This window comes from Myiozetetes cayanensis, unplaced genomic scaffold (genome assembly GCF_022539395.1).
Source record: "Myiozetetes cayanensis isolate MyiCay16 unplaced genomic scaffold, myiCay2020 scf1, whole genome shotgun sequence".
Classification (NCBI taxonomy): Eukaryota; Metazoa; Chordata; class Aves; order Passeriformes; family Tyrannidae; genus Myiozetetes; species Myiozetetes cayanensis.
Genome location: NW_026086604.1, coordinates 109,612,120 through 109,639,201, shown reverse-complemented (window position 1 = coordinate 109,639,201; position 27,082 = coordinate 109,612,120). Strand labels below are relative to the sequence as shown.

Genomic DNA, 27,082 nt, shown 5'->3' with positions numbered 1-27,082 from the left:
TTCGTTTGAAAGAATAAACGCTGTTTGCAGCTGCACCTCCACAGCGAAGAACCGGAGTAGCTCCCCTCCATCGCTGACAAACTTTAACATGCCGGAGGGGGGTCCTTTAGGTTCTCAGGCCGGTTCTTGGCGGAACCTCCCCCGGGACCCCGCGCTGTGCCGCGAGGCGTCCCCTTTCCTGCCTGGAAACCTTCCCTTGTTTCCATGTAACCCTCCTGCGCTGGGGGCCCGCCGGCAACCCCGCCGCGGCCGCCGCTCCGGAGCGGCGCGGGGGCAGCGTCCCTTCGTCTGCTCCCAGTCGTCGGGCTTCGTCCCGGACCCCGCTTCCCCTCGGGGAGGGATGCGGCAGCGTCTCCCCCGCGGCAAAGAAACCGCCGTGGGCACAAAGCCCCCGCGGCTCCCCCTCGCCCTCCCCCGCCCCGCGGCCGCCCCGGGCGGGGAGCGCGGGCAGGCGGGGACGCGCCGCCTCCGCCCGGCCCTGGCAGCAGCCCCGGGGGCGCCGCCGTCCCGCCCCGCCCTGCCCCGCCCCGCCCTGCCCTGTCCTGTCCCATCCCGTCCCGTTCCCCTGTCCCGGGACGGGCAGCGGCGAGAGGAGCAGGGGACGCAGCCATGTCTCACGGGGCACGGGTGATCCGCACCGGGGTGAGCAGCGGCGGCCCCGCGGCCCCGCCGGCCGCCACCGTCGCCTCCTCCTCGGCGGGCTCGGACGCGGAGCTCATGGACGGCGCCTATTTCCGCTCCTGCGCCGGCATGCTGAAGGTGGCCCAGATGGTAAGGGGCGAGCGGGGCGGGAGCGGCCCCCGGGGGCTGTCGGGGCTCCTGTGGGGGCCCTCGGAGCCCTCCGCGGGTACCGCGCTCTTCCCTGCGGGACAGTTCTTGTGGCGGCGAGTCTGGAGAGCGTCGTCAGGGGGTGCTGGGACCGCAGCTCGCTGCGGGTTTCATCTCTGCTGTGTTGCCCCTCAGCTCTCGCAGTTCGCAGCATGACGGAAAGTTCTTGTTCCTCGGTCTGTCAGAAGCTGCCTTTGCGTCTTCCTAAAGCAGCGACGAGCACTTCTGTTCGTTCAGACGAACGTGCAGGAGCCCAGAGTAGCCAGTATTAACTTTTTGCCACTAATAACCGTAACACCGTGATGCGACAGCACATCGTGCTGCAGTGCAACACCTCATTCCTTAGCATGGGTAAGTTTTTGGAAGGAAGCTGGGCCAAGTGCTTGTGCCCACAGGGATCTGGTAAGGGTGAGCACCACAGCTGGGACTGCTGGTCCAGCTGGCTCCGTGCCCTGTCTGTCAGAGATCTCCAGGCGGTGACCTAGTGACACGGGGAGGGATGTGGGAGATGTATGGCTGAAATTCAAAAGAAATCAAAGCAGAGTGCTGCCAGAATTTGAGCTGATGCCTTGACTTGACTTAGTACAGAAAATTTAGCTCCATGCAGATGTGGAGAGGATTAACAGATGGATAAGCTCTTTCTCGTTTCTATAGCTCACAATTATCTGTGGAGAGATTTGTCTGCTTAATTGCAGTAGTGGCAGTCAATAATGCCTAGGAAAGAGCATGGAAGACATCATGTGGCAATACCTCCACACATACATTTTCATCCTGCAAAAACTTGTACCTTGACAACATTTTGTGATGGAGTTGTTGCCTTCATCTTTTATAAGCCCCCAGCACCATTTTCCCCCCTGCCTTTATTTGTCCAGTCATTTTTTTAAAGTCGTGTAGGTTACTAGCATCCAGGTTCCTAAATTGACATTAGAAGGTACGAATCATTTTGTTCTAGGTTACCATGGAATAATATCAAATCCTGAAGTTTCTCTTTAAAAGCTGCCCAGTTTCTTCCAGTTCATTATTAGCCATCAGCTGCCCTTAGAAATGAGCCTTGGAAGCAAGAGGCAAGACTGGATGTGACTGGTCATGGCTACCTGCACCTGCTGAGCGCTTGTCCTGTGCTTGTGAGACCTCAGACTTGTCCCTCACTATGAGTTCTGCTTGGTAGGAACACAAACAGTTGCCTGCTGCCTTCTTGTCACTTGAGTTGTTCCCAAACCACTGAGAGCATCTGGAGAGTCTTTTCAGAAGTAACATCCTTTTGAGCATGTGTCTACATTGCAACTGAACCTGTAGCCATAAACCAATAAACTTGTGCTTTGCTGATGAGCTAAAATTCTTTTTGCTTTTACCGCTGTGGAGAGAACAGCTCCTTTTATGGACTAGAAGTAACTAGTCCTCTCTGCTCTCCGTCCTGCTGTGGTGTCACTACAGCTATGACAAGAGACTCTTGAAGCTAGCATGGCATGCTTATTTGTGCTGTAATGTCAGTTTTTGGTGCACATATTAAGTGTGTGCATACTTTACATGCTTTACATATTTTCGTGTACTGGATGTAAATCTATGTAATTTTATGTAATACTTCGTGTACTTTACATGAAGTCATATTTTATCAACGCCGTTCAATATAAAATTTATCAGAATTTAAGCAAGTGGCTTTCTGTGGTGAATTTAACAAAGGTTAAAATAATGTAAATTATTTTTCCTTTGCACTCTTTCAGCTTCACATTCTTATGTTCTTTCCGTTTTCCAGTTTGCCTGTAAATAGGAGTAACCTCAGGTATTCAAGGAACTTTTGGCAAATGAATTCTTTTAATATCACACATCACAATAGTGTCTCCTTCTCAAATAATTTCATAAGAAAAATAAATGTTTGTGCTGTAACATGTTGAAATAATCAGGATAGGTTAGTTCTAAATTAACTCCTGCACATGTGTATGTGCATTAAATAATTCTAATAGATGACAACAATATGCTATGACAACAATATGCTATGGAAATTATACGAAAGAAATAAAGGATAATTTTATGGCTGTTCTTCTGTGAAACAGAAGGACTAAAACTCAGGAATATTGAAGGGATGTGCAATGTGAATTGCTGCTGATTTCTGAATGTTACCAGTGCTTTCTCTTGAAATTCTGGGTGCTGTCGTGTCTAGCATAGAATGAAATTAGGAAGACAAAAAAGTGATTCTTGCTTGTAAACCTACACAAATTCCTTTACTTTTTTTGATAGAGAATTTCTTTAACCTTGCAGAATGATTATAGCTTTGAAAAGACAGTGTATTTTATGCATTGATTTCAGAGCTTAGGGAATAGTCTGTAAATATTTTGAAAATAAAATGGAAGAGAAAACATAGTTATGGGACTTGTGCATTTTGTGTGGTTTGACAGTTTGAAACCTACTTTTTCATGTGTGACTATTACTGATGTTAGCTGGGGCTCCATTTTCAAAATCCAGGCTGAATTGAAGCTCTGATTTTGACAGGAAGTTACAAAGCATCTGCAACATCTAACTTACTTCAGCTAGTTTAACTTGATGTTGTTAATATAGCTTTCACTTTTTCTTTCCTTTTTTTATTCTCTTTTTTCCTCCTCTTTTTTCCCCTCTGTTTTTGGTGTTCTTTTGGGTTTTTTGGGTTTTTTTGTTTGTTGATTTGGTTTGGGGTTTTTTTGGTATTTACCGTTGTGCCGAGATCTCTTAGATTCACAGGGATACATGCAGGATCCCGGATCCCAGTGTGGCCACCTTGGTTCTTTACCAGCAGTGTACCAAGAAAGTGTGTGTGTGTGAATGTGTATCAGTGTGCAGAGTACACTTAGACCAGAGAAACTAAATGACTTGAATTTTAGCCAGCCTGACACGTGGCAATCTTCAGCGTGTGCTGATTTGTTTGAGGCATGTTTGCTCTGTGTCCGTGCTACTGCTGGCCTGTTTTATTGTGAGACTTTCTAGGAACCTGTGTTGTTTAGCTTGGCACGTTCTCAGTAGACGGGTTCTTGGAAACTTCTTGAGGCATCCTGTGCCACTACAGACAGCAGTATGAGTGTGCATCTGTATTGTCACCAGAGTGGCTCAAGTGCCGGTGTTGATAGATATAAACAAGTCTGATTCAGCTGAATTTCTTGTAGACCCCTCATGTGCTTTTTATATTTTTACTGCTGAAGCCTGGAGGATGCCACTGATGCTGTATTGGACTAGGTCCTGCTTTCAGCACAGCCCGTGTTTGACACTGGAGCCTATATAGGTATCTCACCATCTGAGGCACTTGGCTGGTAGGAACAGCTGTGGTTGTATCACCTGAACAAAGTGTCTGATGCAGAGATTTGCAGGAGCGTGACCACTATAGGCTGAAGAGAGAAAAGGAGTGTTGAGAGCTCTCAGGTAGAAGAGCTAGCACAGCACAGCACGTGCTTGTGCAGTTCTTTCAGGCTTTTCAAACAGTTCTTGGACTGCTCCTTTTTTCTGGACTCTGAGAGGTGTGGAGTGGCCCGTGGCCTTCTTTGCCTCTCTTTCACCTCCTTCAGGATGGGCCAAGCTAACTTGGGTCACAGTTCAGACTGAAGGCGATTGTTCCCACAATAACACTGTTGTTACTGTTACAATAGTTCTGCCACAGTAAGCAGAGGCTCAAAATACAGGGTGTTTTAAGCTAAAAACAGTGCTTATTCTGTAAGCCCAACATAAGCCAGGAAAGAGCAGTTTCACCAGACAGAAGAAAATCAAAATTATCTTCTCAAGGCAGAAGAAAAGATTTACAAGCAATTGCAATGTAAAAAAAAAAAAAAGATAAACTCAATAAAAGTTGACTTAACAACATCATTTTAACTTGTTAAAAATGGTAAGGCAATTGTTAAAACTTTTCTAATGAGTATCTGTTTCATTTCCAAAGCATGTCTTGACAAAAGCAATGACATACTTGATAAGTGAATGGCCAACAAGACAGTCTGTAATTCTGAGTAACTTTGAAGTGTCCTGAAACCTCTCTGGGCTATTTGTATACTAACATATAGTTGAATAATAGTATTCAAGAGAATATTCATTCATCTAACACTGAAAACTAGTAAATACTGGTAGTTAGGTTGCTAGAGCCAAGTTCTGTTTCTCAATGTGCTGTATCATATCAGACAAATTTACTGGGGAGCTATATTCAGAAAAAGTTGAAATATAAAAAGAAAGCAAAATCTGCTTGTGAAAGAAAACGATTCCTAATCAAAACCATTGATACAAGAAAAGGAAATTCACAAACGCAAATGATGCTTGGAATGCTATAAGAGCTACTCAGTCTTCTGACTTGATCTTGAGACTGAAATATCTTTCTGTCCATGAAGGTGATTGATGTAAAACATCTAATTCTTTTCAGCAGTGTGTCAGTGACATGTGATTTTGCCTCTATGGTAATAAAGCTGCTCAGAAGAGAGGAATTCTGGTGATATGCAGAGATGCTGAAACTGTAAGCCTGTCTGTGAGTCCTGTGTAGACTATGCTTTCTGGTGGATTAAGGAAAACCACCCAAGAATGTGCAAGTGTCTTCAGTCTGCAACTATGTGATAAACTACTGGCTAAGAAATAAGACATGTTTTTAGAAGCACAGTTATTTTGAGACCAAGGTCAGAGCTATGTGTTGGAGCTGCTAATTATTTTTGATGTTCTGCTAGAAGCTGCAGTAAAACTGACCTTGCTGGGCATACAGAGCAAAGAGAGAGAAAAAAAAAACTATTTTAAGTCTTAGATAGCTCCAAAGAAACAGGAGCAGTAAGGAATGTCTAAGCCTAGTAATTAAACCCCATAGGACTGGGAAGTCCTGTTATTTCCACTCTAAGAACACCAAAACAGGCTGGCTTGGCCAGTTGTACTTTTTCCGTGCCTCTGCTCTGGATGGCCATTTTACAGTTTCTGTCCAGGTGTTTGCATAAGAGCTGGGAACACACAGTGTGTTCTCTGCATGTTAACCAAGGAGTGCTTGGTGGCAGGCTGACAGAGTTTTATTTGGTGAGGCAAGACTTCACAAGCAACACCAGTTTAAGGAATTTTCCCTTTTTTTTTTTTTTGTCTCCATGCAGCTGTTCTCAGCTGCAATGATGCAGATGTTCTCCAGGTTACACAGTACCAGGGAACTAACGGAGCTTTGCTTCAGCTCTCTGGTCGTCTTTTTTCCATGTGAGTTTTTAGGGAACAGTGCAGCCATAGAGGCTACTGTCAGCAGGAGCAAGTGTCTGGCACAGAAGGGCAGGAAATACATAAGCTTGAAGTGGTTCCATGTGTTTCAAACCACAAGCTGAGAATGTAGTCCCTTTTCTTTTTCTCTTGGGCAGGAGAAGGTTTTGTACCATCTGTTTTAAGTTCTATCTATTTCAGCAAAAAAGAAACTAGTAATTTTTCTGATGTAGAAACCTCTCTAGAAGGCTAAAAAAATCAGCTCCAGAACGTTTTGTAAAAATACAATTGTAGTCATTATTAAACACTAGTGTATCTTTGTTCTGAATGTGTCAGTGAATGTTTTATTTGTATCCTAAAAGAGGCTTCCTAAAAGCACAAAGTTGGAGCTATCTTTCATTGCTCATCTGAGTCATCCATTGGGATTTGTTTCAATACATTCATTAGCAACCTGTGTGCATGTAGTACTCTTTCTGTAGAGGTAGTTGAACAGGGCTTAACAAACATTTTCTGAAACAACAAAATAAAAAGGAAATGAAGCCCAGAAATTTACCACATCACCTGAGACATGTTTAATATGCCTGAAAGAAGAGCAGAGGGAATCATTGCCAATGGTTTCCTGGCGCATTTGTTTTATGGGAAGTTAAATTTGCAAATGCCATTTAAAAATCTTAATCAGATGCACATTATGTCCTTGGATAATAGGATGTGGTGAAAAGCATGAGTTCTTATATCTTCTAAGATGTGCAAGAGCAGTGTATTCCCTGTCTTCACCTTGTTTGGAGATGGTGTCTCTTTGAACATCCTCCTCTCCAGCCAGAGAGTAAAAGAAAACAGTGAATCACTTATTTACAAGTTCAGTCTCCACGTGCTCAGAACCTATAAATGATAAAGAGCATCTTGCCAAGTGTCCTTCACTGGATTCCAGGGCTGTATATGCTGGAACAATTTGTTGTTTCATCTTGATCCAGTAGAAACCGTGGCTGTACCTCAGTGAGAGGAACGTACCTGACCCTGAGGCTCTGGTGCCTGCTGTGCATTACTGGGGTATTATTCCCCAAAGCCAGCCTCTGTGAGTAAGTGTTTCCTCCTCTCCCCTCCCTGGGGAGTCCTTGTGAGGTATTCTCTCGGTCCTGGGGCTGAGTCGTCTCCTTTGTCACGTCGTGTGGGCTGTGGCCTTGTCCTGCTATTTTGTGGTGATATGTAAAGCATGCAGCAGACAGAAATTGCTACTTTCTGTACTCAGAGATCAAACCCTGAAACTGCTGTGATTTCCTTTCATCCACCTGCAAGCTTCCTCTTCTTTGCATAACTCAGATTCTTAAGGGTCATTTGATGAATGTGATGGCCGGGACAGATGTGCCTGGCTGGTCAAGGCTAGGTGTCTGCAGCTTTCAAAGCCAAAACAAACTTGGCTACCATTCTTGCAACAATAGCAGCAGCTGCGCTGCTTAGGGCTTCCTCTTCTGCTCACAGCTTCCCATAAGAGAAATGGAAGTGTGATGATGACAAGATTGAGAGACTGCCTTCGGGGGAATTTTCTTATAATGTTTTTGGTCGTTTGTTTTTTTGTGTTTGTTTTTTTTTTATGTACCACTAGTGCGTTCAAGAAACAAGTGCTGACTCCCGGGAAAGAAGTATGCTGTTAACATGAGATGACCAGCAGCAGCTGCAGAAGAGCAGAATGACTTAGCCTATTTTCCTCAAGTCTGTAATCATGCTCTGCAAGAGCTCTTTTCTCTGTTTGGGAAAAGCACAGTCCCCAGTTGCTGCTTCTCACCTGCTGGCTAGTTGAACCTTTTGGCAATTGCTTGAGTATACAAGGTCCTAGTAGACATAGGAGTGCTGTCCCAGTGTGTTTGAGAGGCCTGCCAGTCTCCAGGCAGTCACTGAAAGCTGTCAGCTGCGACAGTGCCACAGGGGAATCTCATCTATTCTCATTTTTCACCCCTCATTCACTGCTCTTTGCTTCCCTGGCGTCTTGCCAAGCATCAAGTGTCTGCGCTTAGAAAAGGTCATTCTTTTGTGTGCTAAAAGGCCCAGCCTGATCCAGCAGCCAGGTTGTGATGATGCCAGTTGATCAGGAAATTATTCCGATGTTTTCAGGAACTTACACCTGTTTCTTCCTGATAAAAATTACGTTATGCCAGCACGGCTAACAACGTGGACTTTGGTGATGTAAACAAGTCCTCCTCCTATTCGAGGAGACCTTGCTCAAGGCCCCATTGACATGGCTAGCAAAGCCTTTGCTGGAGATGATAGATGTGAGCTTTTTAACTGGTGCCTGTGCGACTGCCAGATGTCCGTGTGGTGTTCTCTGAGGCAGGGAGAGCTACAGCAGGTGTCAACTGACAATTTGAGTCAGTCAAGCACTAAATGCCTCAGATAGTGAGAGTGGGTTGTGCTGTGAGCAGCATCTGTAAGGGTGAGTGATGAACAGATTGCTTGCTGAGGGTTTCTGGGTGGAGGCACTGAGACTTCACTGTGTGGTTCACAAGTTATCCTTGATCTCAGTAAGAACTTCCTGGAAGATGGGATTGTTTTTTATTTTATTTGTGTGTGCGTGTGTGCATCTAGTTTGATAGGTTAACCAGAATGATTGTTGCCGTGAGGTACAGGTTTTATGTTATATGTTCCTATCTGAGTTTTAAGTAGGTGTTTGTTGCTAGATATGTATTGGATATCCAGGTCAAGGTGAAAACTTTGCAGCTTGCTCTGCAGAGTTTGTGGATGTTTATTAATAATAAATATTCTCTACCCTGGGCTTCAAGCAGCCAGTCAGTCTGAGCCAGGCTTGGCTGGTCAGCCAACGTGGGCACCTTCTCTGTAGGTGGTATTGCCATGCATGGTTGGTGAAACCATTTTTAAGACAGCCACGAAATTTTTTCTACAAGAGCTCTGTGGGTCACAAGGTGTGGCTTTATGTGGTTTATAAGCTCTTTCTGTATGGTTCATCACTGGCAATATGGGACTAGATTGACTTTTTAAAGGGGAAACAATACGAACAACCCAAACAATATACCTGAGAATGGGTCAGAGCCATGGACTCAGGGGTGCCTTGCTCCTGCAAGGAGCTCATCTTTCCAGCTGACTAAAGAATGGCAGGTGAGTCTCCTGCCCACGAGGAGGGCTTCCTCTCCAGACCCAGTGCTGGTGAGCTCTGTGCCGCTTTTGCAGCACCAGCCTCAAAGTACAAAGTTCTCCAGCAATGTCTACATACCCTAGGTGTGTTTGAACCTCCATGAGTATGTGTATTCCTGTACATCATTGTTGGATTCCGTTCTGCCATTGAGAGCCACTCTTCTACCATACCTTAAGACAGCTCAAAGCTCTTAATTTTTAAGTTCTACAAAACCCACTTATGCTGGCCTACAGTTCTCCTCCCAATTCTTTTCTTTCTGTTGCCTCAGAAACCCCTTCTATGCTTGAGGCGTTCTTTCTCTGTCCTCAGTGTGGACTGTCTTCTCCTGTCATTCTGTCTGAATCTTGTGTTTACCAGATCAAGAGAACAGTTAATATGGCTCTCCAGGAAGATCTAGATGTTGGAAGTGCTTGCCTTGCAGGAGAGAGAAGTAACAATCACAACTTGCTGTGCAATCTTTGAATCTGGAGAGATTTGGTAATGTTAACCCCTTCATTTTCGGTTGCTATCAGCAGATACTCCACTTTTTATTACTAGAGAACTCTGGAGATTCAAGTCACTTGCAATGTTTTTTTTTACTTCCTGTAATCCTCTGAGTTATGATATAGGGATTCTCCCTACCATGAAAGGTAGATGGTCTTTTACAGTGGAGTGAACTACAGCAGGAGCCATGTGCATGCATGCTTTTTGCAGCAGTCAGGTTGTCTTTTCTAAATGGGCTTGTAGGGCACAAATTCCCAACAAGCACCACAACGGAAGGAGGGCAAAGAGCACAGACTGAGCCAGGGATTGCGTTTTTGCATCTGCAGAAAAAAAAACCCCAGTTATATAGAGGATGTGTCTTTGCTCTTACCTGAAACAGCAAGTTCATCTATGATTTGGGCATTATGACTCGATGGGAGAGACCACTGGAGTGGGTGGCAGGCTGGCTGTTTCATGGGGGCTGTTTCCTGCATAGAGAATTAATTCCTTATTCATAGAGGAACAAACTACGTGCTCCCGAAGTATAGGGTTCTTCTGGCTTTGTCCAGAGTAGTCCTTGTAGTCTGGTAGCAGCAGGTGGCACCTCTTTGAAAGTCAGAGGGAAAGCATCTGTGATTCGCAGAATTAGAACCCTTCTGGGGCACTGTTAGTATTTAAAATTCTCTTCCTATCCTTTGCAGACATGCTAACAGTCAACTGTGCTATTAATACTGTTTTGCAATGAGTTTTATGTGTTTTGGGAATTGTTTGTAACTTGCATATGGCCCTTGTGCAATGTTACTTAGTTGCTGCATTATTTTGAGTGTAGTGTGTGCATCTTTTTTATAGATTGAAAAAGCTTACTGATAACGCTTCTAAAGTTGAAATGTTTTAAATTTAAGTTGATTTTTGAAACAGATCTGTTAAAATTGAATTGGCAAGAAGAAGATATTAAATTATGAGGTTGTTGTTGGTAACTAACTTTTTTTAATTAATTCACTACCTGACGAGAATATAGCCTATTATTTGCCATATAACTATGAAATCCTCAGCTTTTAGTTAATCATGTGTAGGATTATGTGATGCCTTTTGGCATGGTGCAGGCGGCTGCGGGGATTGAGGTAGGGAACTAGTTCAGCTGGAAGGGGTGGGATTGAAGTCCTGTGATCAGTGGTAGGCAGGACTTAATTGCAGCTAGTCATTACAAAGAATTGCCTTTTTAATGATCATAGCTAACACCCTGCAACAAGGGCTCTTTAATAATGTCCTTCATATGCTGGTTCTGGGATTACCCCTCACACTTTTCTACCACTGAGGCCTGTGCCTGAGCAGATAGATAACTTCTTATTAATAGATATAGAATTCTGCTTGCTTGTACTTAGGATTGTCCTCTTATCAGAGTTGTAGAGGGTCTAAGTAAGATTATTTTGTCTTTTTTCACCCTCCCAACCTTTTTTATCTTCAATAAATAGCCTGTGGATGGTGATGTACAAGAGAAGTCACTTATCAGAGGCCAGGCAGCCTCCTTATTTTAGCAAAGCAGCCAGACAAGAAGGAAATCTACCCAGACGCAGGGGCTGAAAGATTATTGTGCAACCAAAGACTGACTGCTTCACAGAACCATGCACTTGAAGGCAGCCGATTTCATCTGCCATTAATGAAGTTTCAAATGGACTGTGTTCTTTATCTTCTTTTTCTAGTAGGGGTTTGTCTGTTACAGCTCACATTTCCAACACTGCCCTGGAAGAAGGAAATCCTGATTACAGCAGCAGTCAACATTGCTGCTTAAATTAGCTGAGCCAGTCTTGCATGATCTACAACTGTAACCTTGGCCTACGCTTTGCTCATCTTTCTGTTTTGGGAAGCTGTTAAAAAAAATTATTTTACTCCACCAGAAGTATGTACTTAATAATATGTGGGTGTTGCTTCATTGTGTTGAGGTGTAACATTTGGAAATGTACAGCTGCAGTCAGTGACATTTCTCCGGGGCATGGTTATCCTGATTGGCTCGCATAGGGATGGAAAATTCCATGAACCATCTTGGCTGGTGCCATCAGCTGGAAACTTTTTTGTCATTCAAATAATAAAAAATTAGCTCTTGTTATATTGAGGTTTTTTTAAATGGCTGTGATGAAACAGGATGACAATCAGTGCTGTCCCTTGCCCCAGTTTTGTAGACACAGTTTCTGTACAACTGCTTGCGCTAGAACTTGGGTAAGAGAGTGGAAATCAAACAGGTTTTATCAATTTCATGGGTACTTCTCAGGGCCCTTTTTTTCAGATTCGGGAGGACTGACATTTAAAGCGGTACAAAGGTTCATCAGTCCTCCAGCAAGTACCATGGATGGGGAAAAAAAGCACTTTCAGGTATTGCCAACTACCATCTGAAGACTGGTAAAGCAGAGCTGCTGCCTACAGTCTTTGTGCAGATGTAGCACTGCTGAATCCTGTCCCCTGACATTTTTCCCCTGAATGGTGCTAATTTTTAGTTAGCTAATTGCAATACATGTCCTGATGCAAGAGACTGGGGAAGAGAGCTAGGAAACATTAAAAGAGGGAATTGTGGTGCATTGGCATGTATAGAGGGAAGTTTGAGTGGGAGAGAATGAGAGATACAAAGGAGAAGAAATACAGAGTGTAATGTAGGAAAGAATAGGGAAGGGGAATAAGCAGAAAAAAAGGAAAGGAAACAGTGGAGACAAAAAGTTATAGCATGACTTCTCATGTGGTTGTACATTTCCTGGCAAACTAATTAAATGAAGAGATAACACAGTGCTGGGTGGATTATATATGATGCTCTGTGTGTCATGGTATTATGATAAAACTTTGAGATAAGAGTTATAGTGTTTTTCTAGAACTAGGCACCTTGAGGCAGTTTTGCTTCTTGTTAACATTATCTTTCCTCTCTGCAATTTAGTTGGCATTTCACATCTTATTTCTATATAGAAAAAGAAAATTATTATCCATAGTTTAAAATTACATGGCAAGACAGCAGTCTATCAGTTCAGTGCATGATCTTGGGAATTGCAAAAACCGTATTCAGTGTCTTTCTGCAATGAAGATTTTAAATATCATTCTTTGTCCTACTGCAGCAGCTAGAAATCCAGACCAGGGGTAGGCCACATACAATGGGTTAATCCCAAGCAGCAGCCAAACACCAGCCTCTCACTCACTCCCCTCCCCTGTTGGATGGGGAGAAAATAGAAGGAAGGCAAAAAGACCTGTGGATCAAGATAGTGACAGTTTTGTAAGGAAAGCAAAAGCTGCACACACAAGCAAAGCAATAAATTCATTCACTACTCCCCATTGACAAATGTGTCCAAGGCCAGAAGCAACCTGGTCTACTGGAAGGAGTCCCTGTCTGTGATTGAGGAGTTGTAAATAGATGGTCTTTAAGATCCTTTCCAACCCAAACCATTCAGTGAGCCTGTGATTCTACGTGCAATGCTTGCTTCAGAAGAGAAACACCATCATCTAAAACGTCTTAAATCTCCTTTTCCTGAGTTTTTATCACTGAACACAACATCATGGTCTGAAAAATCCCATTGCTCAGTAGAGTCATCTGTGACTTGCCTACTTGTGAGCCTGCTCTGGGGTAAGGGAAGGGAGGAGAAAGCAAGCATTGCTGCTGTGCCAGCAGTGTTCAGCAGCAGCCGAAAGACTGATGCGTTATCAACACGTGTTAACCACAGAAAGCCCAGCTCCACACGAGCTGCTGTGAAGGCAGCTTATATCACACCCACACCCAGTACACCACCACTGTACGCAGGCACAGTGGGAAAGGGTAACCTCTACTTCACAGTCATTAACAGAATTGAGAAAGAACAGCTGGACACGGGTGAGTGATAATGTGCGGTGCAGAACACTCAGGGATGGTCAAGAGGATGAGTAGTGAAGTAGTCCAAGCTTTAAAGATTACACTTCCAGTTAGAAAACAATTCCTTTGCAATGTTTTGTTTGTGGTGGGGTTTTTTGCAAAGCTTGATCACAGTCTATTGTAAGTAAATAAATGAGAGTCAGGAAGAAAATACTAATTTCCATTTTACAGTGAGCTAGGACTCTCATTTTTGTTTATCTTTTGTGCTGTAGTAGCTACAGATTGACCACAAAGCAATTCTCAGAAGACCAACCTTTTCCTACTGTTTGCCTCTTCTGTGGCTTTCTCCTCAGATAACTTTCTCACATGCTTGTCTTTTACATCTGTGATTTGTTGATTGCTGGTTTGGGCTTTTGGAGGGGAGGACAGGGGAAAGAAGGGTGGGGGGTTTATTGTTTGGTTTTTCTTTTTGGTGGGCATCTGTTCTCATTCATACTGTAAAGGAAAACAGTCATCTTGCCCTAGATGTTTATTAGTCATGCTCAAAATTTTTGCCTTACTTTACATGTAAAAGTGTTTTGAGGGCAAAAACCTTTAGCAAATGCATATAAAGTCTTTATTAGTCCTAATTTGGAAAATGGGGGAACTGAAGCAGTGAAATACGTGATTTACTGAAATTCAGACTGGTTACAAAACAGGTCAGGATTCAAGAGCCAGTGACTTTTAATTCCTGCCTTGTTGTGTCAGTGTTTGCCTGTGGAAATGGGCCTCTCATGCTCAGAACATTAGGCTTTCCTTTAGAGTAGGTTCCTGTCAGTACTGGAGATCATGCTGGATTTATGTTTGTGCAGTTAGCTGCATCTGAGGAAAATTTAGTTCTCTCCAAACGTTACAAAAGAATTAAGTATTGGTAGTAAAGCCAGAGCTTTATTTATGACACCCATTAGAGCAGGACAGTAGAAAAAGATCATACAAAGCACTTGCACAGATTGATTCCCGGGTTATAAAATTATTCTGTGTTCAGATAAACTGCAGACTTCTACCACATGAGCAGAAAATTCTTAGTGGTGCCAGCTGGCCTGAAGGTAACATGGAGAGCAAAACAAATCCTTTTCTTTGTTACCCTCTGGGCACTAGCAAGGAAAATTGCAACCTGTAATCTCTTGACTGGTGGGCATGCACCTCTGCCCCTTCCTTGCAGCAGGTGATTCTCTGTTAAGCTTCTTTGAACTTGCAGGTTTGGCCCACCCAAACTTTTCCATCTTTGCTGTGCATTCCAGCAGGATCCAATGTTAGTGAAGGGGAGCACAGCCCGTTAGTCTGGAGATGAAGGCAGCTCTTGGGCACTTTCACTGTGGCCTCTGTGACTGATGACAGGCTTGGAAACTGCAGGAGGATCTAGCCACCAGAGAGGCTGAGGGTCATGTTTCTGGCTTGCTCTGAGTCCCAGCATTGTGCCCAGCCCACTCCTGGGAAGCCAGGATGTTTGGAGCCGAGCTTTCTCTGTAATCTAATAGCATGTGCAGGATGCCAGCAAAGAGTGAACACAGGGAGTTAGGTGGAATTCAAATCATCTGAAATCAGAAGTACAACTGCATCTGGGCCTAATACTATGGGTCTTCTTTCCAGTATGCATTTGCCTTAGGAGTCATTGGAAGTTGGATCTTCTTCCTATGTAGAATCTCTTGTTAATACAAAGGCATGATTCCTGTCTGTTGAATTTTCCTGAAGTGGAAGATTTACTTCCTTGAAGTCTTGATACACATTTTCCTGTAGACTTCCTGTAAATACACATTTCCTGTAAATTGTGTGTAATAGTGATCCTGTTACATTTTGAGTGTAATAGTGATCAGTGGACTTCAGATTGCTCATTCTTTGTCAGAACAAGAAGAAACAATCTGATTTTTTAAAAAGAAACAGCATTTCCAGGGAACACTTCAAGTAGTATTTTATGGCATAGGGAAAGAGAATTTATCACTCTTGTCCAGTCCTTCCCTATCCTCTCTAGCCTGAGAAGTGCAGAAGGAAAGCATACCATTCTGAACAAACTGATGTAATGTCTATGAAAAGGAAGGAAGATCCAGGGAATTACAGATTGGTCATCTTCACCTCAGCCCCTGGGAGATGATGAAGAAAATCCTCCTGGAAAGCATTTCTGAGCACATTGAAGGACAAGAAGGTGATCAGGAGTAGTCAGCATGGATTTACAAAGGGGAAATCATGCTTGACGAGCCTTACTGCCTTCTGTAGTGAGGCAACTAGCCTGGTGGACAAGGGAAGAGTGATGTTTACCTCAATCTTAATAATGGTATGGTCCCCCATAACATCCTCACAGACAAGCTGACAGGGTGTGGATTAGATGAGAGGGCAGTGAGATGTATTAAAAAGTGTCTCAACGGCAGAGTGTTGCAGAGGGTCATGGTACAAAGTCCTTTGAGGCCAGTCACTAGTGGTGCACCCCAGGGGTCAATACTGGAGCTGGTACTGCTTCACATCTTCCTTAATGACCTGGATGATGGGGCAGAGTGCACCCTTGGCAAGTTAGTAGGTGATAATATACCTGTGAGGAGTGGCTGATGAGCCAGAGGGTTGGGCTGCCATAAGAGGGACCCTGACAATCTGGACAGATAGGAATCTTGTCAAGTTCAGCACAGAGAAATGCCAAGTCCTGTATCTGGGGATATCTGAGGGTAAGCCCTCTGCACCAGTACAGAGTGCAGGTCATCTGACTGGAAAGCAGTTCTGCAGGGAGGAAGACCTTGGAATCTGGAAGACTAGAAGCTGACCATGAGCCAACAATGTGCTTTGGTGGCAAAGGCAGCCAGCAGCATCTTGGGCAGCTTTAGGAAGAAGACCATATCAAGAAAGAACAAATTATGTTTCATTCTTTGGTAGAGCTGAGTTAACTTCAAGTGTAGGCTTGGGAACATATGTCAGTACCATTCAAGAGGCAACATTTTCTACAGGCACGTTGCAGAGGATGTGGTTACCTCATCTCCAGCTCAAAATAGAGAAGAGAATGCAGATTTACTCTGTAAGAGTCTTGCAGATTTACTCTGTAAGTCTTGCAGATTTTCTTATGTCTTTTCTATCTGGTAAGGCATTGAGTGCCTCCTGGCAATTGCCTGACTGCCTTTAGCTGTGAGATAGTTCCTGATATATACCAGTGTCTCTAAACACACTTCATGACTTTTACTTCAAAAATCTGGTCCAAAGTAAAGTCAGGAAGTGGATTAATTTAAGCCAGTCAGCTCCTAGGAAACAGAGTAAATACAGAACTTTATTTAAATCCAAAAATCCCTCCTTGGAGTTGATTGATGTGTGTATTCTTTGTTTTGCTTCTCAGAAACCAGAAAGCACTGAAATAGTAGTGTCCTGCAATGTGTCCCTCACTCCTTTTGCAATGCAGGTCTGGAGCCTGGATATATATTGTGGAGCAGGTTGAAACCTTCTAATGAGACTGACCATAATTTGAGCTGTACTTCTGGTCACACTGGCTTACTGGCTGTTTGTTATAGGTGTGTTGCTCTCACGATCTGTGAAATGCTGTATTGAAATGGAAATAGCAGTGCCCTGGATTTTTTTTGTGCCCCCAGTTTTTATTTTCAGAGTGTATTAACCTGCTCCCCTGAGCACAGATGCATAAAGAGCAGTCACAACATTTGATCACTTTAGTGCTTTGCCATTTATTTCTCTCTCTCTCTCTCTGTGCCACAAACTGACTTCTAAGATCTATGTTGAACTGTATCCCAGGCAGTTACATATTAATCATTTTAGCACTCTAATCTCTGGAAACAGGAATCCCAGAGGAGGAAAAAAATACAGTCATCACCCGATATATATCACGGTGAACCAATATCTGGTGGAGGAACTTCGGTGTTTGTCACTCTTAAAGGACAAATGATATTATGTGGCTCTGTTTGCTACATTTGTTAGCATTCTTTTTCAACGTGTGAGTTTTAAACTCTGACTGTACCTGCCTGCCATGCAGGCAATATAGTGTGGCCGACAACTTTTATAAAGTTGTTTATAGGGTCCCCTTTGCATCTGTCCTGTGAAACAGAATTATGTGCCTCTGATCAGATGACTCTCTTTAGAAATTGCAGATAAATCTCATTGTTGCAAAAATTTATGCTGAGAAAGTAAATCTTTGAAAGAAATACCTGTTGCCATGCAGTGATTTCTTCCTACCTGTGTGCTGAGGCACATCTAAAATTAAAGAAGGGAGAATCTTTGCTAATTGGTTTTGGAGTTGTTTTAATAGTGAAGTAGTCTTGGAATCCACGGTTCTACTCCATCTTTAGGAGCTGAGCAGATTCTTCAGTGAGTGGTTGGTACCTTGTATTTTCCTTGTATTTCTGAGGAATATAACACCTCAGATGAACTTTCTGTTCTTGGATGGCTCACATTCTTCTTTATGCTTCTTCTCAGTTTTTTATACCCTTTAACTGAAAAGAAAAATATTTTTATGCTTCCATGAGATAGAGAGAACTGGGATAGTTTAAACTATGTGGGGTTTTTTTTCCAGTCGTTTTAATTATTTGGATGGTGGTTGTACTTCAGGGATCCAGCCCTCCTTATCCTTTGTGCACCATAAAAAAAGTTGCTAAAGTTGATTGTTCATGCATGAAATGAGCCACTAGGCAGATTTAATATTTCTGTGAATTAACGCTTCTTTCTTGATTTGTACAGTGTAATTGAAACTGGGAACTGAAGACGCCTCGATAGGGGAAACCCCTTCTAGCCTTTGGTGATTAGGGAATTATTGTCCTCAACTTACCTTTATCCAAGTGCAAGACTCAGTGCTTGCTGGGACTTCTTGTTGAGTCTTCCTGTAGAATGAAATTTCATTAAATTCAGTTTTAAATTATGAAAATAATAGCTGTGTCTTGCATCACTTCCAGTGTTCTCCTACATTATAGGGCAAATTATCTCCTTCTGATTGTTCAAGTTATTCAATGGCTAAGTCAGACAGCTCTTAACTAACATTAAGATTCAAAGGACTGGGATGGGTGGTCTGTGGCAGCCTGAGCCAGCACGGTACTGCCTGCTGCCATCCTGCCTGTTCAGTCCTTCCTGTCTTTTCTGATGGAGTTCTAACTTCTCCCTCACACTCCTGGTGTGATGGCTTTTCTCTCTGAAGCCAACTTTTGGAGGTGGTTCACTGTCAAGACATTGATGTGGCTGTTTGGATGGAGTTTGGTCAAAGTTCTTGTGAAGTTCTTTTGTGTGTATATAGCTTTTGGTTGCCCTCATGCATGCATATATTTAGCCTGTCCACTTAGAACTGAGCAGGTGAAACTTGGTTAACACTACAGCAGGGATAATCTAAGCTATGTTGTTTGGGCATTGGTTTATTGTTTTTGGTTTTTTTCTCTTTTAATCTTAAGAAAATTATTCTGATTATGAATGCAGTTGGTTAGGAGTTTGGAAGATGAGTGTGCAGGAAAGGATGGTGTAGTCTTAAGGTTCTGTCTTCCTCAGATAGTTTTTTAATGTCTAGGAGAAACACTTAAAATGTGTATTATTACTGCTTCTGATTGACTTTATGTTAAAAATGACAGTAGCTGAAAGAATACATTGACAAAGTCTGTAATAAGAAAATATTTTAGTATATTTATTTTTAGTAGATTTATTTTTATCCCCCAGGTTGGCCAGGCTGGTGGAAGCAGCAAGATTAGTAAACTAAACAAGTAGTTTCATATTTAAAAAAAAATGAGATAGCTTTTGTCCTTTGCAAGCCTACAGCTGACAGAAGTTGTACAATAATGCTTTTTTACTTTTATGTGGCAATGTTAACATATTAAAACTTTGGGGGTGGGGTGAATTAATGAATTCCCCCAGATGTTTTTATTATTTGCTATGATGCTGCCTTACAATACTCTAATACTCCTGCTCTGTGGGTGGTAGAAAAGGAAAACTGTTAGCTCAGTTGCAGCCAGGTCATCCGATTTGGCATGTGAGAAGTGTCACTAAATGAAAGTAAAGGTGCATCTGCTCATGGACACCTCAATTTTTACAGCTTTCAATTATTTCCTTCTGAAAGTCTGTGGGGTTTAGGTGCTTCAGTCGCTGGTGCATCTTTAGGCATTCAGTTCTTTTTCTCTGTTTGAGACCTCTTCTTTTGTACATAGAATACTTTCTTCAGATCAGGTTCTTCAGGCTGAAACTGTGGCATTCCTTCTGGCAGTTGGCCCTTTCCCCACTCTTAATGGTTGCTTCAGCTTACTTATCAGCAAATTATAAAACATTGTTATCATGCTTATTACTTAGTCCTCCATTTTGTTGGGACCATCCAATTTACATTAGATATTTGTCTTCTGTTTCTAAGTGCCATTTTATCCTGCTTAAAATCATCTCCACAACCCTCTGAGCACCACTGTAAAAACCTTTAATGCACATTTTGTCTTCCAGATCTCACTGCTGATCGGATTCATCAGTGTCAATAATTCTCCGTGGACAGATTACAGTGCATACAGCTTCTTTCAGATTGTCACCATGTGCGATTTGGTTATGATTTTGTTCTTCTACATTATCCACATCTTCAGGATCTACAGGAAGCTCACTTGTGTGAGCTGGCCACTTGCGGTAAGCCTGTTTACATGGCCTGGCTTCCTTGCCTCTCTTGGGGGTCCATGCCTCAATCTCTGAATCCATTTTCTTGTGCTGTCTCACAGTGATAGGCTGTCTTTCACTTAATTCTTTTTTTGCCTTGTATGCAAATCCTTCTGTTGTTAGCATTCAGTTCAGCAGATGCTGTAATTGTAAGGATTTTTAGCTGATTTGGATCTGATCCTGCCCTCCTTCAGACAGGTATGAATCCAGATTTACTCAGGGAAGTCAGTAGTGTTATTCTGAGACAACTGAAAAGAAGCTACTGATTATCAAGCCTTCAGCAGATGAGTCGTAGCTCAGGTCATTTAGAGCAGCTAAGGGATCACTGACGTACCAAATCATAGCATTAGAATTCATGTACTACATCCTGTCCCAAAATAAAGTCTGTGAGTGCTATTTAAGTCAAATGTGTCTCTTTTTGGTATGGTTTTAGGTAACTTAAACAATAGCAAGAAATAGGAGCCTCAGCCTGATTGCCATAGCATGGCCTTTTCTGGGATATCCTGCAGGATGTTCTGCCTCATTCCCACATTTCCTGTACACATCCATCTCTCATATCCTAGTGGAGAACTAACAAGCAGCACAGAAAATGTGGGACCTGAACTTTTTCAGTAGTTCTTGGTCAGGTCAACTAATAAAGAGTTCTGCATCCTAGTATGGAATTTTAATCCTAGAATGGATTTTAATAACCTCTTAGAACATGGCTTCCTTACACATTAGTGACATGTTAGTTACACAGAGGAAGGAAGAAAGAAATGGGGAAAGCAAACTGGAGAGATACAGAGGGATTTTGAAATCCAAGATTGGTTGGATGGCATTTAATGGAAAGTTATGTAAGTAGTGTACAGATCTAAGATAACAGTCTGTCCATCCATCCAATTCTAACCAGAGAGAAAAATATAACTTTCTTTTTCTTTTTAGCTGAAGAACAAGGTTAGACTTTTTTTTTTTTTTAATGTATGCTACCATTGTCTGTCTCTAAAGGTACTTATGTATCTAGAAATAATGCAGATGCAAGTATTAAAATAATGGAGTGAAGTAAGTCAATAAATGACGCTTTGTAAAGCAGTATTTAATGTGTGCATTGCTGTAACAGGACTATGCCATTTTGGGCTCTGCATAGGCTGCTTTTGTTGGGTTTTTTTTTGTTTGTTTTGTGTTTAATCATTCCTCAGTGTTCCAGAGCCACAGGTGAGTTTAAGGCACTGAAGTTTGCGGCCGCTCAGCTTCAGATGTCTTTATGGGATGTGCTGCTTGAACACTGCTGCTCTTTTACAAAACAAACAACCTCCTTATCAGTCACACATTTGGAACAGAACAGGAAGACACGTAAGAGTCTTTGGGAAACTACAGGTAGCACTCAGATGAGTTTCTTGGCAGTATTTCTACATTGCAATCAGGGGTGTGATTTGTAGTCAGTAAAGTTGCAGTGGTTCAAGAAGTGGTTCAGCGCTGACACCTTTTAAAGCTTGGAAGTATTTCTCCAGAGGGGCACTCTCCCAGCCCTGCCAGCTGTTGTTCTCCACCTAATTTAGCCTTTGATGATTCCATTGAACCACTGCCCATCCCTTGAATTCCTCTAAAGTAGTAGCCTGTGTACACTGCTTTATTTGCTGTCTCTAAGGAGGCAATGGCGTGTCTAATTTGCCTGCTGCAGCATGGACTAGCCAGAGAAATTCTCCTTATGGAAATAATTTATTCTAGAAAATGCAGGGGTTGGGATCTTGATTAACTGAAACAAGGTTAGGAATGAGGAAAACAAGTTGTGGTCTCAGAGCCTACTTTACGGCAAAAATCCTTCTCAGCTCTTTATAAAGTGTTGGTTGATCTAAGTCATTATTAAATCCAGTAGATCCACTGCTTACTTTTTAAGATTATCAAAAGTAGGAGCATTTGGTTTTCCAATTATGCCATCTCATGTAGGCTAGAGAAATATGTCTTTAGGCTTCTTCCTTCCTCCAGAACCATCTCTTTAAGTAAGGTACAATACCTGATGCAATAAAGAGACACGTTTCATCCTCAGTAATGTACCATGTTGAATTGAAAGGATTGCATCCATACCCAGTAAATAAACCTTATTCCAGTGACATTGGTAGAGATTGTCCCTCTCCCCCTTTTTGAACAGAAACTGAGGTTTGGCACAAAATCCACTCAAAAGGTGGGTTGTTCCTTTTTTCTTGGTTTTGTTGTTGTTGTTGTTTTTTAATATTGTTTGGCCTTTTTTTTTTCTTTTTCCTTTTTTTACTAGTATTTTGTCCTCTGGATTTGGGTCACTTTTGCCAACTTAATTTCTTTCTGAGGCATATTAAAATGCATTCCTGCTAAGTTCCCCTTCTGATGCAGGCTGTGCTTGTCTTTACAGGAGTTCCTTCATTACTTAATTGGTACAATTCTGCTTCTCATTGGATCGATTGTAGCAGCAGCCAAGAGTTACAATCTGACTGGACTTGTGGCTGGAGCGGTAAGACTGAGTTTATTAGTCTTGACATTTTTAAAATTGCAATATATATATATATATATAGTAGGGCCTTGGAAATCTGTTACTTGCACTTTTATTTTCTTACAGACTTGCCTTGCTTGTGTCTTGGTTGGGTGAACTACCTTCTAGCTCATTTCAGTGAATGTTCTGTAACACAGTGCCAACAAAAATATTTTGTTGTGAGACTCCAGACTCACCACTCAAGCGGGTATTTGTCCTGTCAGAGTGTTGAAACCAAAGGCTTCTGCTGTAACTCATAGGAACTAGTGTGTTTAGGGGAAGAATTCAGACAATTAAGTTTTGACAATAGGCTGTTGTAGCACCTGGAACTTACCTACAGAATTTCATCTCAGTCTTTGGGTTTTGATTGCCTCCTGTTTCTGAACAGAGCCCTCTTCAAGGTAATTTCTCCAGAGCTAAAACCCACTGAGGCTCTGCACTGACACTGGAAGATGCTTTCTGCCTCTGTTGGCTGGAGGGCTTTGTAGAGAGGCATGACTTATGAGTGTGGGTGACAGTATTTTCACAGCAGCAGGACCAGAAATGCAACTCCTCCAGAATAATGAATTGCTTTCAGAAACTTAGTCTGGATGATGCAAACAGCCTAGAAGACTTACCTGACTTGTTTATTTGGCAGGCAGCAGGGAAAGACTTGTTTGAATGGGGCAGTAAAAGAACAGTACTCAGAGGTGCTAGAAACAGTCTTTTCTTTGTTGCAGAATCCTAGTGAGAAGTTTAGAAGGTCTCCCTCCTTGTATATGCCTCTTAGTCTGTCTGTCAGTTGTTGTTTTCACAAGACATAACTCACTATTATACTACAGGAAATTCTATTTTTTTAGTATTTTGGCAGAACGGAGGAAAGAAATCACTTTTTGGGGTCTGTTAATCTCATAAAATGCTGTTAATCTCATAAAATAGCTGAATCTACAAAAGTGTCCATACATGCATGGAATATGTGTCATCTAATGCTCTGTAAATATTTGTGGTTTATTTGTTTTCCCATCCAGACTTTCGGGTTCCTAGCTACAATACTTTGTGTTTTAAGCATGTGGTCATCCTACAAGGTTTCATGCATCACACAGTCAACAAGTAAGTATCATGCTTAGTAACTGCCAGAATGCTTTCCAAAATGAATATTTATATTTTCTGCCACAGGGCTGTGTCTACCTGAAAGGATTTATTAATGTCTTGGTTGTTGTTACTCAAAATTACTCACAAAGCAGTAACTCCATATTTCCTGTCAACACAGACGTATCACAGCTACTGACAGCTGTAAACAAATAACTGCAAGAGCAAAATAACTTGCTTTTAGCAAATCCTGCATCTATCAACACTTTCCTTTCTCCCTCCCCTACTCCCTACCAAAAGAAGGTTTCCTGTGTGTTCCTTAATAAATTAGATGAATTTGTTTGTTCCTTTTCAAAGATGCATCTGTGTGACTCCACCATCTGTGCAAGATGTCTGCCTTACAAAATAGGATACCAAAGAGGAACGTCCACTACCGAGGAGGGGGCATGGGTGTTATGTTACTTGCCTGGACAGCTGGTAGCTTTGGAAGATCTATTTGAATGCCTACGCAAAACAATGTTGTGAACCAAAGTATTTTTGTTCCCCCCCTACACTTCTCCCCACCCAAAGAAGTTTATAATGGAGAACCTACTTGTTTTGGAGAAAGACAACTTGTGTCTCACAAGCTGGGCTGTGCTCATGTCCAGCTATTTGCAGTAAGTGCATTTAAAACTCACTTGGACAGTCATTTGGTTCTCCTTTCAGAGGGATGGAAAAATTGCTTCTGATTTCTTCCATCTGTTTACACGAGGGGAATCCTGCAAATTCCTACCTGATTCTTAGCTTCCAAGGATGATTTGTTTAACAAAGAAACTGTTACAAACTAATTTGTGCCTGGATACGCTGACCCAAGTCTTTGTTACCTCTTTCTATCAGAACTATGGACTTTTTCTAATATCAGCTCATCCAGCATAAAAAATTATGAACTGCAACTTGAATCCATCACTGCAAACACTCCCTCCTAGCCCCAACAGTACATAGTAAAATCAAGGATTTCCTCCATGAATTTTTATAGGATATTAGCAATCAAAGATTATTCTTAAAAATGTCCTCTTGCCAAATACAGGAAAACATGTCCCCAAGAATATATGTTTAATGTTTTGTGAGATATTTTTTTTTTCTTTTCACAGTAAGACCTGTTCTGTAGAAAAATTCTGTGCGTTTCCCTTAAATTATTCTCTTTGGAACCTAACAGTGTTTATGGAAAGCCCATTGTGCTTCTTTCTCTTCCATGTGGTGTGTCCCTTCCTCTGCCTCAGCTGGAATCCATGCTCCTGGAGACTCTGCCCAGAGCCTGGACAGACAGAACAGTTCAGTTTTGTCCAACCTGGTATGATCAGGAAGTTCTGTGTAGCTTCAGCGCTGAGACAATTCCTTCTTGGTACCTTGGTACCTCTGCCTCTCCTTTGGCAGCCCCATCTCGGGAGAGCTGGAAATTCTTTGCAGGAAAAAAGGAAGCACAGGCCCTTCCTCCTCCTTGGTGGTTCTCCTTTCATGTCTAGCTGTGAAGTAGAGCTTGTACTTATAAATTGCCTTCTGTAAAGACAACTGCATGATGGTGCAGCAGAAATAGTATTTATATAGTTTACCAGGGACAATCTGGAGGAAAAGGCATTTTCTGTCCTGCTTTGTATTTTTCTATTTATCTGAAATTCTGCATCAATACTGCTAAGTAATTTAGTGGTCCTCTTGGAAAATTCTTTTTGTGCCTTGTAGCAGGTCAACACACATTGCTATTTGTTGCCACCTTATTTTTTTCTCCTATCGTAACATATGTATCTTTACTTAGAATTTTTTTTTTTAGCTCTTAGGCAAGAGAAATTGGCCAACTGCTAAAGTGTCGAAAATTTTGAGTAAGTAAATGAAAATAACTGAGCAGATAAACTGGAGAGGTAAAAATCCCCCGTCTAAAGATACACAGTTTCTGTGATTCTTCTTGCTATTCCTTTTCATAAGTGCACTATTTACAGCAATACAGAGCAGCAAACAATTTGAAACTGCTTTAACATTAATATAGAGGATTATTCAAATAAAACTATATAGCAGGCAGTTATAATGTTACTGATTTCATATTGACTATTTTTTATTTCTTTACAATGTCCAACTCTGGCCTGCTTTTCTACCCCTCAGATGATATGTTTTGTATTTGGTCAGAAATGGGCTATTTTTTAATTTTAACAACCTGAATTGACTGTGCTTTCTCGCTTAAGAGAACAAACATTCTTCTGAGCTAGAAATCCCTGTTAGCAGTGTTCAGGCTTCCTTGCCTCCCAGCACAGGACCCATCAAATGGCCATATGGGACAAGGGACTTCCTTCTGGGCACTTTGAGTGAACATATCTGCAGAAGAAGGTACACACACACATATATATGTATGTGTAATTTTTTGCAACAGGGATACCTGTTGCAACAGGATACCAGTTGTCCTGCTGAGACTGACTTAACTACAGTTTTTGGAAACCAGCACTCTGACTGTAATTTGAACTGATGTGGTAGATATTTAAGGATACTCCCATCTTCTGTTTCCCCAGAGGAACGATATGCGCACTATTTCTCCTTCACCTCCTGAGATATCACCTCAGACAGACAGTAGAAACATTCCTAAAAGCTTTAACCCCACCTGGCAATCCTGTGGGAAACCAGTGTTCTGCTGCAGATGGTGTGGATGCAGCTGAGGCCTCAGTGCTGCAGTGGTAGTAGGGAGAAGCACCTGCTACAGATTGGGGCTGGCACCTGAGCTTGCTCTGAAGAAAAGGGTGTTTCCACTTTCTGCTGGAACGATGCTCCCTCTCCTGGCACTACACCAACATTTCTTTTCAGCCTCTCACATCACTCTGTCACTTGTCACCATACGGAGTCAAAAAAAAAAAATCCTAGCATTTCATGCAATCTAACAACCAAAGAATTTCGGAACTATGCTCTGTGATCATCCAAAGAGTATGTTTTGCTGCAAGTGCACTTGTTTATACTGCATCAAGAGAAATAAGCATGCCCTTTTGGTTTTTGTGCCTATCAACAGGGCTAAGGTATGCTTGCAGCTTTTGCTGCTATGACAGTGCTGGGTCTATAGACCCACCAGATGCTCTTAATGCTGGGTGCTTTCAGGCTGGAAAACTGACATCTCTGCTGCCAAAGTTTCCTTGCTTTCCCCAAATCCTCCTTGTGAAGCATGTCTACCAAGACAAGCACAGATTTTCTGGTATCACCAGCTCTACCGGGGGTCTTTGAATGACAGCTATGTCTGGCAGGGAATTCGGCACCGCTCTCCTATAGCTCTGCCAGCAAAAGTGTTTCAAGTTTCCTTCAGTGTCAACCTGGTTCTGAAAGCTCCATCTGTCTGCAACTTTGTCAAATATGGGATTCCAGCTGTTTTAGAAATAAACTCTGTTAGCTATTTGGGTGATGTAGAGAATCAGACTGTTGTCCTGTTCATTTTTTTCCATCCTCTACTACAGCAGTGACTTTCTCTATGGGGAGTGTCAGAACACATCCTGTAAATGGAGGACAATATGCA

The 27,082-nt window shown here is 42.3% G+C and overlaps 1 protein-coding gene across 2 annotated transcripts; it reads left to right on the top strand.

Annotated features, from left to right (window-relative positions):
- The first annotated feature begins 541 nt into the window (after positions 1–541).
- CMTM7 (CKLF like MARVEL transmembrane domain containing 7) lies at positions 542–26,983 on the top strand. 2 transcript variants are annotated; one of them, XM_050327398.1, is made up of 5 exons: positions 542–771; positions 19,821–19,994; positions 22,384–22,482; positions 23,508–23,589; positions 26,100–26,983. In XM_050327398.1, the coding sequence occupies exons 1-5, from the start codon at positions 610–612 to the stop codon at positions 26,135–26,137; spliced, it is 555 nt and encodes a 184-aa protein (XP_050183355.1). In that variant the 5' UTR covers positions 542–609; the 3' UTR covers positions 26,138–26,983. The 2 variants fall into 2 exon arrangements, with proteins under 2 accessions (XP_050183355.1, XP_050183429.1); XM_050327472.1 differs by having other exon boundaries at positions 23,926–26,983.
- Positions 26,984–27,082: the final 99 nt, after the last annotated feature.